At 37.4% G+C, this 12,019-nt stretch overlaps 1 protein-coding gene across 1 annotated transcript; it reads left to right on the forward strand.

Annotated features, from left to right (window-relative positions):
- The first annotated feature begins 3,918 nt into the window (after positions 1–3,918).
- On the forward strand, positions 3,919–8,154 carry LOC123537339 (uncharacterized). The gene is made up of 3 exons (XM_045321021.2): positions 3,919–4,033; positions 4,378–5,216; positions 8,048–8,154. The coding sequence occupies exons 1-3, from the start codon at positions 3,973–3,975 to the stop codon at positions 8,111–8,113; spliced, it is 966 nt and encodes a 321-aa protein (XP_045176956.2). The 5' UTR covers positions 3,919–3,972; the 3' UTR covers positions 8,114–8,154.
- The last annotated feature ends 3,865 nt before the right edge of the window (positions 8,155–12,019 follow it).

Consider the following 12,019-nt stretch of genomic DNA (forward strand, 5'->3'; position numbering starts at 1 on the left):
GGATAATACGAAATGCTGTGATAATTCCAAAATGCTACAAACTGGATGAAATGTCAAACTTGGTAAGAACACTGTTTTTTTTTTTAAATATTTTCTAATTACTCATTCTGATCGTTTAAAGTATTATAACTGATTTAACATGGTGTAGAAGCTGTACCATTTGCACTAAACAATTTGCATATGGGACATACTGTTCACTATGGAAAGCCCTAAACAATGTGTACATTTTGCTTTTGAGAATGGGTTTGGCGATTCAAAGCGTTGCCAACCTCATTTAATGGACTTTCGGTAATGAATATTATTTTGTACTTTTCAATTATTATATAAACAATGCTATGAACATGTTCAGAAGTTTTTTTAAGATCAAATAACCCACATTGACAAATATATAAGCATATGTAGTAGTCGATGGATACTGACCCAAGTGTTCATTGAAGTTTCGAAGATAAAGCCCGAAATGTTTTGTGGATAATAGCCAATATTGTAGTTTGAAATTTTGCATATGATGTTCTAAAGGTACCGATTGTTGTATACTGAAGAAGTATACTCACAAAATGTAGTAACTAATTGTTGTAGCATTCTCAAGGTAATGTATTATACACCTAGTCAGTACCGGATGTCCCTGAAACATTTCATCAAAAGGGTAAATGTCTATATCTCGGTAAAACTCTGTTTTAAAAATCAAGTCAGCTGTCAGAAGGTTCTAAAGCGTATACGTCTCTGTGTCTTTTCTGCTAGATTTTGGTAAATGTTTAAACAAGCCAGAACAGGTAAATTTAGCACATGACATGAATCTAAATGTGCAGATTCCACAGGGGGAATTGAGTATGCTTGGGGTCTGTTAGCATTTTAAGAGTGTGAAAATAATGGCACTTTAACAGGTCAGTTTTGCTGGACTATGTTAAATACTGCTGTGAATTCATAGAAGAAGAACATTCCCTTAGCTGATAGTATTTTGATACTGTAATTAATGATTTAGTAATTATTAACTTTTCCATAAAAGTTGTCCCCCTTAGAATGTTTACCCCCACCAAAATTTCATCTGCAATAAAAAACTGTTATCACATACATTTCTATACTGAAATATAAAGAGTTGGTCCCAGAGATGTATAGGAAGATCTACGTTCATTAACTTAATATTTGTTCAATATCTCTTCTTCTGTAAGTTCAATTCATTAGGGGTTGGCGTTATGAATTGTAAGTGAGATCAGTTTATTTTTGCTTTGTTTCTTGGGCTATAATAACCATGGTATTTTTGACTGCTGTTCAAAATCTATGGTATTTTAGTGGTGTTGAAAATCCTGGGTAATTTTGAAGACCGTATTACCGCGGGCGAGAGAGACGGAGAGTTTGTTTGTTTGTTTGTTTTGGGTTTAACGCCATTTTTCGACAGTATTTCAGTCATGTAATGGCGGGCAGTTAACCTAACCAGTTTTCCTTACAAACCTGTTCTCCGCAAGTAACTGCCAACTTCCCCACTTGAATCAGAGGTGGAGGACCAATGATTTCAGACACAATGTCGTTTATCAAATAGTCACGGAGAACATACGCCCCGCCCGAGGATCGAACTCGCGACCTCTCGATCCGTAGACCAACGCTCTACCTACTGAGCTAAGCGGGCAGGTCAGAGAGAGAGAGAGAGAAAGAGAGAGACATCTTGGTGTACCAATATGTATTCACCTAGGTATTCAGAACGTAAACTGGGTTTGTGATATCAGTGATTATAAAAAGTAGTTGACAATTAGATAAATGTATGTATTTTATGAATATGGAAACCTTGGGGTAAAATGGGACAGCGAGGGAAACTAACATTTTTGCACATGTGTACTTGATACCAGGAAGGTGCAAATTGTATGATGTGCCTGTTACCAGTATAAAAATTGTTAACAGGTTCATGTCAACATGTTGTTACAAACTCTTTCACCAAAACATGTCGACACACACAAAACTGGTCAATGTGTAATGGAATGTAAATGAAAAAAGTCAATGACGGCTATTATCCACTTTCAAAGGCAACACATGTAGGGCGTTATCCATGGTCATTTTCGGCTATTATCCATTTTTCACACAAGGATCAATATAAATGGTTTTGACATAAAAACGGCAAATGTAAACAACTTTTACTAAACTATGTCAGATAGTGAAATGGTAGAGCCGTATATACAGTGAATTACAAGCATAAAACAACTCTAACTATTTTTTTATGAATTTTCAAACTAATTTACATGGATTTTGTAAACTATTTAACATATTGTGTATTGTATTCCATGGAAACTTGCAAATCACCATTCGTTCTTCTGGCAACGTCTGGTGGTTAAAATCTCTTATCAAGCCACAGCAACTTACCGAAAAACCTGAAATATTCAGAAGTGTTCATCTGCCATTTTGTAACATTTTGAATTATTACAATATTTCGTATTATCCGGATAACAAGGGTGCCCGGGTATTTTTAAATCGTTAGAAAATGCTGAAAAGTGGTCCCCATTAGTAAAAAAACAACAACAACAAAAAAAACAACAAAAATTTTTTTAGACTTTACAAACTAACGATAAACGTTATTAATGAGAGGAGAAATGACAACCAAAATAAAATAACGTTTTTGCCATACTCTGTCGATGAAATGAAGATTATTTGATATTTGTATGACATTTAACTAGGTTTTAGTAAAAAATAAGAAATGCAATTCCTTATTCTTATAAATGGTTTTCAACCGTTCTCTAAAAACACAACTTTTATGTATTTTTTTACTTTTAAAAATGGGAAGTGATAGTAGAATGGAAAAAAATCATCTCTTTGAGTGAATAGATATGTTTGCATTTTCGGTAAGTTTTTAACAAAATATTGATGTAAATGTGTATTTAATTTCAAGAAGGCGCATTCAGTAATTTTTGGTACATAGGCAAAATTGCAAATTGCTAGTTAGATGTTGTGTTACCATTTTCGCAGAAAACGACTTCTTTGCTTATTCTACGCCTTTTATAGAACTTAAAGCATTGTATAAGGCCACATTTCTTTGACTACTATGTACAGTGTGGTCTCCTTATTGTTGTGAAAACAAATAGAATAGTACACTTTTCTACGACAGTAGCAGTCCGCCCGCTTAGCTCAGTATGTAGAGCGTTGGTCTACGGATCGCGGGGTCGTGAGTTCGATCATTGGACAGGTTGTATGTTCTCCATGACTATTTGATAAAACGACAATGTGTCTGAAATCATTAGTCCTCCACCCCTGACTCATGTGGGGAAGTTGGCAGTTACTTGCGGAGAACAGGTTTGACTGGTACAGAATCCAGGAACACTGGTTAGATTAACTGCCCGCCGTTACATGACTGAAATAATGTTGAAAAACGGCATTAAACCCAAAACAAACAAACAAACAAACAAACGACAGTAGCAACTTCTACTGAGGTTATCTATAGAGAACAGGAATCAATACCTGCTTTCCCTTGCTTAAAAATGTTTATTCACGTCACCGTTCAGTCTGTAAAGGGTTTTATTTAGAGAAGTCTGAACACGTTATGAACATTTCGTACAGAACACTGCTCTTCCACTTCATTGACTTAAGGGTATGTGCAAAAATGTTTGAGTAGTCTAGTGAATGCGCAGTACGTGTCGTAGATCAATGAAAACAGACGTGAAACAACAACAACAACAACAACAAAAAAAAAAAAACAAAAAAAAACACTGAACAGAATGCTGCTTACCCAACTAGACGGGGCATGCTGTAATTCTAAGTAAATACTGTAACAACAGTTTACCGTGAAAAAAGTGAGCTCAATCTTATTTTACTTTGGTAAGTGTAAAATTATTACACTCATTCTCTCACTCATTTTACAAGCTATTTATAGATCTCTTTTCAGTGACGCCCGTCAAATACGTCACGTAATTGTAGACGTCACAGCACAGTTACTGCGTCTAAGCAACCAGCCTCGTTGGCGTATCTTTCAAACAACCTCTAAATGTTCGAGTAAATATGGAAGAAGCACAACAAAATAAAAACGAAAACCAACAAGACAGTACCTCTCGGGATACAGGTAAGCAATTAAATGTCACATGTTCCCTCTTTTCGATGGGACGTGCCTCTAGATTTATGTAAAATATGTCGAAACTAAGAGTAACTGCATCTTTTTTTCTCGATGCAAATAAATGTAAAATGCAAAATATTTAATTTTGTAATGGTCATTTTTCACAGAATAACGCATGCAACTGAAGCGCTATTTCATGATTCAGTTATGTATAAAATGGAATTAATTTACGATTTTTATCAATATATTCACAAAACTGTCTCAAATTAATAGTTCACGTCTTGAGGATAGTACCTTAAGGTAAAGCAAATGTATGCTTCTTAAATGAAATGACTCGTTTTCTTAATGAACAGATATCCAAGAAAATAAATGCAGCAGTCCTAGGACAGGTAAAGGCGAGAAGGAGAATAAAAAGAAGAAGAAACCAAGAAAGAGAAAAAGATCTGCAAAACAGATAGAAAGGTGGAATAGATATAGAGAAAATAAATATAGGAATTATGTGCACGATGCTGTCAATGGCCATGCTGACCCGGCTAAATGTGCATCATCATCATATATAATGCCATATATTTATCCATTAGTATGGCCTGTAATTAGGCCAGCTGACTTACCGATTTCTCGTAGCGTCTTATACGCAGACACTCGCTATGGAAAGCAAGTCCCTGATACGCAAGCTTCAGGAGTTTCGCAACACTCGAAGTCAGTCAGTTTCTCAGTCAATGACCCTAAGCAACAATTGGCTGATACGTCTGTTCGTGTGAGGGTCTCGGATACCCCGAAAGAAGATTCAATCCCGAAAGCTTCCACTGTATCAACCACAACCCCGGAAATAGTTTCCGCTTTGAGAGCAGACGCGAAAGTTTTTGTTCCTGGATGCCTTGAACAACGTGTTTCCAACACCAACACCCCTGCTACAGAACGAGTTGATCATCCAGGAGATGCAGGGTCGCAGAAGATAGATCCTCAACCAAAAGCCGACGCGGACGTGTTTGTTCCTGCTGGAGAAGCAGGACCGCTAGATGAAATACCTAAGGTGTTTGAAACACCAGCCGAAACGCCTTTACCAGAAACACGTTTACGTAATACTGATGTTCCTGCTAAACTCAAAACCGATCACGACATTCACGATGAAGACATGTTTGGAATCCTGTCAGTCTATGCAGACAGCGGTCTTCACATCGACTTTGATAAGGTAAGTTTTTTTCTAATGCAAACATAGTAATGGTAGGTAATTTATATAGCATTAGATATCTTGTTTTTCTTCGAAAAAATACTCTTCGTGTCGTGTTGGTTAACCACAAAACTTCCTTATCCTTCCTAAAATCAAAATAATATCAGAAAATATTCATATTTGAACACAATGTCATTTGAAGAAGCAAGAAAGACTAGAAAATGCTTTTGTAAAAAAGCGCATGTCTCCCCCAATGCAAAGTCCTATAGGCAAGAAGTCAATAGGGGTCAGGAGCAAAAATCAAAGAGACACTGATGGTTGGCTGCAATAGGGATCATCTACTTGGCATGTCCAGTCATCCCGCTAAATTTCAACACTCTTGGCCTAGTGGTTCTCCAGTCACTGTTCAGGCTCCTGTGACCTTGACCTTTGATCAAATGACCTCAAAATAAATAGGGGTCATCTACTCTGCATGTCCAATCATCCTATTAAGTTTCAACATTGTAGGTCAAGTGGTTCTCAAGTTATTTCCAAAAAATGATTTTACATGAACAGGCCACTGTGACCTTGACCTTTAACAGACTGACCCCAAAATCAATAGGGGTCATCTACTCTGCATGTTCAATCATCCTATGAAGTTTCAACATTCTGGGTCAAGTGGTTCTCAAGTTATTGATCAGAACTGGTTATCAATGTTCAGGCCCCTGTGACCTTGACCTTTAACGGAGTGGCCCCAAAAACAATAGGGGTCATTTACTCTGCATGAACAATCATCCTATGAAGTTTCAACATTCTGGGTCGAGAGGTTCTCAAGTTATTGATTGGAAATGGTTTTCCATGTTCAGGCCCCTGTGGCCTTGAACTTTAACAGAGTGACCCTAAAATCGTTAGGGGTCATCTACTCTGCATGACCAATCATCCTATGAAGTTTCATCATTCTGGGTCAAGTGGTTCTCAAGTTACTGACCGGAAATGGTTTTCAATGTTCGGGCCCCTGTGACCTTGACCTTTCACAGAGTGACCCCATAATCGTTAGGGGTCATCTACTCTGCATGACCAATCATCCTATTAAGTTTCAACATTCTGGGTCAAGTGGTTCTCAAGTTATTGACCGGAAATGGTTTTCAATGTTCAGGCCCCTGTGACCTTGACCTTTGACGGAGTGACCCCAAAATCAATAGGGGTCACCTACTCTTCATGGCCAATCATCCTATGAAGTTTCATCATTCTGGGTCAAGTGGTTCTCAAGTTACTGACCGGAAATGGTTTTCAATGTTCGGGCCCCTGTGACCTTGACCTTTCAAAGAGTGACCCCATAATCGTTAGGGGTCATCTACTCTGCATGACCAATCATCCTATTAAGTTTCAACATTCTGGGTCAAGTGGTTCTCAAGTTATTGACCGGAAATGGTTTTCAATGTTCGGGCCCCTGTGACCTTGACCTTCAATGGAGTGACCCCAAAATCGATAGGGGTTATATACTTTGCATGTACAATCATCCTATGAAGTTTCAACATTCTGGGTCAAGTGGTTCTCTAGTTATTGATCGGAAATGGTTTTCCATGTTTAGGCCCCTGTGACCTTGACCTTTGATGGAGTGACCCCAAAATCAATAGGGGTCAATTACCCTTTATGGCCAATCATTCTATGAAGTTTCAACAATCTGGGTCAAGTGGTTCTCTAGTTATTGATCGGAAATGGCTTTCAATGTTCAGGCCCCTGTGACCTTGACCTTTGACGGAGTGACCCCAAAATCAATAGGGGTCACCTACTCTTCATGGCCAATCATCCTATGAAGTTTCAACATTCTGGGTCAAGTGGTTCTCTAGTTATTGATCGGAAATGGTTTTCAATGTTCAGGCCCCTGTGACCTTGACCTTTGACGGAGTGACCCCAAAAACAATAGGGGTCGTCTACTCCAGCAGCCCTACAATCCTATAAAGTTTGAAGGTTCTAGGTCAAATGGTTCTCCAGTTATTGCTCGGAAATGAAGTGTGACGTACGGACGGACGGACGGAAGGACGAACGGACGGACGGACAGGGCAAAAACAATATGTCTCCTGGGGGAGACATAATAATTCATTATAGCAAGGAGGTAAATAATGATTATTTCTTCTGCAGTTTTAATGTATTTGTAATTTAAGCCCTGGCGAATGTCACACACATTGAGTAGACCACTGAATATGTTTAAAATGTTCGTTACAAGGCATGGTTTGACATTTCTTGATTACAAGGAAAAAATATTCTTTCCTTACTGTATAATTTCAAGAAAACATGTTTCCACACCGATTTTTCATTTTTTTTTATATATAGATTTTGCTTCATGTTCCAACAATTTGGAAAAAGACGTTTTTTATAAAATTTGTATTCGAAACCATGACCGTGGGATAGATAACGGTCTATTAAGATGAATGCTCACACTCGTAAGTTTCGTTCAGAAATAAGAAACATAATTATTGCTATCTTTATAATTGTACTGCTGTCTGATTCATTGAATCGACGAAAAGCAGTCACATGCATTGCGCAACCAGACTGTCGCTTCCTACACAAGTTATATTGATCAGTATTAAATGAGCATTAAATGAGCGTCTTTTTAATTGTTGTTGATATTAACTGCAAAAAAAAAAGATTTTTAGTAAAAGATTTCATACTCCTCAATTTGACATTTAAAGGAAATTAGTATGAAAAAAAATGTTAAAAGATACATTCAACTTCCAGTTGTTAACATTGATGCATTATTTATATTTGGGTTTAAAATAAAAAGAAACTTTTCGGAAAATCAAGCTCTTGTTAGCTCAAACTCGCATGTGTGTATTTTTTTTCAAGTATTTTGTTTTATATTCTGATTACAGATGGTGTGCAGCAACACAACGAAAGAAGACTTTGGTTACGTCTATTTTTCTATTTCAAATCTGTAAAATTGTAAACAAATGTATAATAAAATTGATTTTGTAATTAACATCTTATTGCTTTGATAATCATCAATTCATGCTGACCAGACTTATAAAACTTGATGAAGAACAGAAAGATACCCAAACTCCAACACAGTGTTACTTCCCCTTATTTGTACTGCAGCAGGGTAGAGTATAACGGTGCACTTGTATACTTCCTTGCTTTGGAACTAGCTTTTATAGCGACGTGGTAGAGTGTCCGTCTTAGGTGTGAGAGGTCCCGGGTTCGATTCCCGGTCAGGCCTGAAGTATTTTCAGCCTGTTACATTTGGCGCCCAACGTAAATAACGCATGAATAGATATAAATGGACACCTTGGAACGTCCCACAGAGGTTCAAACTCCTGGAATTCGAGGACGAATTCTAAAATGGAGGGGGCTGTATGTAGTAGGGTAGAGTATGAGGGTGCACTTATACTTCCTTGCTATTTTGTTAGTTTTTATAGCGACGTGGTAGAGTGTCCGCCTTAGGTGTGAGAGGTCCCGGGTTCGACTCACGGTCAGGCCTGAAGTATTTTCATCCTGTTACAGTACTGTAGGTCGTTACAATATTCCTGCGCGGAGGTTAAAAGATACCATAAAAAGGACCTATTAGATTTTGACAAATCGTCCAAAAATACCAATTCTCCTGTTAAGAAAAAGCAATAGGACCAAAGTTGCCCTATATCGCCCACCCGAGTAACTCAAAAAGAGTATTTATTTTTAATTTTGTTTGTTTTAACGTCGCATCGACACAAATGTAGGCCATATGGCGACTTTCCAGCTTTGATGGTTGAGGAAGACCCCCAGATGCCCCTCCGTGCATTATTCCATCTCGAGCGGGCACCTGGGTAGAACCACCGACCTTCCGTTAGCCAGCTGGATGGCTTCCCCACATGAAGAATACAACGCCACGAGGGAGGCTCGAACCAACATCGATGAGGGGCAAGTGATTTGAAATCGGCGACCTAGGCAATGAAGTTGTCATTCTTTTAATTAAGGTGGTGGATCCGTAATGACAGTCGGTAATTTCCGTGAGATTACGTATTCTTGTATGGCATTTCGGCGTTCTTCGGACGATGACGTAGCTCGTATGAGTATTTGAGCCGCGCCATGAGAAAACCAACATAGTGGCTTTGCGACCAGCATAGATCCAGACCAGACTGTGCATCCGCGCATTCTGCTCAGGATCCATGATGCCCGCTAACGGTTTCTCTAATTGCAATAGGCTTTGAAAGCGAACAGGCTGGTCTGGATCCATGCTGGTCGCAAAGCGGCTATGTTGGTTTTCTCATGGCGCGGCTCATTTAGTTTTCCGTTTAATAATAATAATAATAATAATAATAATAAGACAATATATTCATTTATTTGTTTTTTACGCGTTTTATGCTAGAATAGCGTTAGCCCATGTTCAAGTGCGAAACTGAACGACATTCCTTATTGTTTTTCAATATTTCAAGTGACTAGCTAACAACGAAGATACAAGATACGAAATGTGCGTTTTGAAGCGCCTTGTCAGATTTTTCTGTTGATTTTATTTTCAGTTTTGCATATCATGGATCACAAATGTATCATAATTAAAATGATTATAGTGAAGTCTACAAGCAACCGCCGACTGGATATATTCCTTAATGAATTACTGTGATCATTGCGTTGGAGATCCACGGCTTTAAAATATACCATGAATTGATTATAGTGAAGTCTTCATGCATTAAGTTAGCTCTAAAACTGTTTCAAAAATGGATAAACAATTTAGTAGATGCGTATTGGTGGCACGCAATGCTAATTACGATGCCAGTATTCAGAAATCCATGTGAATGTAGACTCTGTTCTTGCAGACAGCTAGTCTAATAGAATTTGAGACAGGCTGAAACTTTAATACCCTGACAGAAACGGCAAAGATGTCCGTGGTCATCATTTTTAAATGACATTTTACATAATATAAACAAAATAATTAGCGTCTTTAAGGAAATTGTTGAACTCACATTGAAGTATATGTCTAGTAAAAATATTTCATTTTTGTTTACATTCATCATCCTGTATATACAAAAACGTATCTTTAAAGGACATAATGAACAAAACGTTTGTGTGACGTTAACACCATAAATGACGTATCAACGTCACAATATTTACATTACCAAAACAAATAAAAAGTAAATTTACAAAAAATCTGCCGTGAAGACCCCCTATTTTTATTTTATTTTCTTGTTTAGAAATGATTAAAGAAGAATATATTTGAAAATCAAGAACTTTGACCGTTCCGTTTTATTTTATTTCGGCTAAACGGCCATGAAACACATTGAATATTTTCGCCATTTTTCCTCACCCCTACTACGGATATCTCTTTATTTAAGCATTTTCTAAATGAAATAATTTACAAAATGCAACATGTAAACAATAACATTGAATTTAGCTATATTTCTGAGTTTGAAAAAATGTAATAACATTAATTTTAATGCGATTATTACAGAAAAACGGCGTTTTCCCTTGACAAATACATGTGCCGCTAGGTGGCGCTCTTCAAAGGAAATGTGGACTCGGAACGATTTTCTTTTTCTCCAAATGAAAGACAGGAGATGTTAGTACATATAGACTTGATATCAGTCTTATCTCTCATACTTCGAAATTTTCGTAGGAACCCCGCGAACCACCTTAAGAAATAATTTATAGCAAAAGAGTGTTTTAACGCTATTCAAGTTATGCACGATAGGTGGTTATACGTCGGGCGTAATAATTTCACGATGGCGCAGCCCGAGTGAAATTATTTGTACGACGTATTCGCCCGAGTGTATAAATAGTTAAAACTCGGTTTTGCTATAAATTATTTCGATTCTAATATGCCCTTAATCTAAAAAGTTAGATAAAATATAGTAGCGCTCTTTCTTTGTTGCAACAAAAACATTGACGTCATCGCACTTTAACGTGACGTGATTCTAGCGTAAGAGTGTTTTAACAGAGAAAAGCATATTAGAATTCGTGTTATAATATTGAGAATCGTTGTACCAACCAATCCCTCAGGATTCTGCAGGCGTCATAACACGAAAAAGCATACGTTATCCCTACAGTAGCAATTCCTATTGGTATCGTACAGTATTATGACGTTTTAGACTGTTTGTGACGGCTGCTGGCACCAGACCAGAAAGAAAATGCCACTGTATTTGTTATAATCTACCCCTAGGTATATAGTATACAGCAACATTTTCTATCTGGTCGACGGCAGAGGTCTCTCTACTGTGAGGCGTGGGGGTGGGGTGGGGGGGGGGGGGGCACCACGAATAAGTGCCATACAGTATTATAGCGAGTATGTAAATAAGCAGTAGCCAAAATATAGACGAAGATAGACCGATAGCTGGCTTGTCTGTCATTTCGTAGTGAAACTTTTGACGGTTCGAAACTTGCATCCGTCCAGATAAAGATATAAGTTTACCACATTTAATCCTATTGTATTATTGTGTACCCTCAAGCAAAAGATTTGCGTAGGCTTTTAATATATACACCTTAACAGTGCATTATAAAACGTTTTTTAAACGTTTAGTTGCCACCAGAATTATTAAAAGTTTACTAAAACAGTTTTAAAAGCATAAAAAATTAATCAGTGTCATAATTGCCAAAAAATGATATATGCGCATTCGGTTTTAAATGTTGAAATGAAAAATAGATTGATGCAATTTCCCTGTTTAATATCAGAAAGATTTTATATATAAACTATTCTGAGAGTCATTGTTACTAATAATGTTGACTGATAACCTGTCCCAATAGGGATATGGAAGGTTGGCAAATATCGCCCCTTTTTCGTTAGAGAAAGGGGACATCCTTTGTGATGCGTGTATGTGGTCGCACGGTCACCTATATTTTTTTATTCAAGTCCTTTTTTTTAGCGGTGTGAAATGTTCTGT

Source organism: Mercenaria mercenaria, chromosome 17, assembly GCF_021730395.1.
Source record: "Mercenaria mercenaria strain notata chromosome 17, MADL_Memer_1, whole genome shotgun sequence".
In the NCBI taxonomy this organism is placed as follows: domain Eukaryota; kingdom Metazoa; phylum Mollusca; class Bivalvia; order Venerida; family Veneridae; genus Mercenaria; species Mercenaria mercenaria.

What these genes read in the sequence shown, in the direction of transcription:
- LOC123537339 (XM_045321021.2), top strand. Translation starts at nt 3,973, where the DNA reads ATGGAAGAAGCACAACAAAATAAAAACGAAAACCAACAAGACAGTACC. An exon ending in CAGTACCTCTCGGGATACAG is followed by an intron (nt 4,034 to 4,377) that starts GTAAGCAATTAA and finishes CTTAATGAACAG; the next exon opens with ATATCCAAGAAAATAAATGC. An exon ending in TTCACATCGACTTTGATAAG is followed by an intron (nt 5,217 to 8,047) that starts GTAAGTTTTTTT and finishes TTCTGATTACAG; the next exon opens with ATGGTGTGCAGCAACACAAC.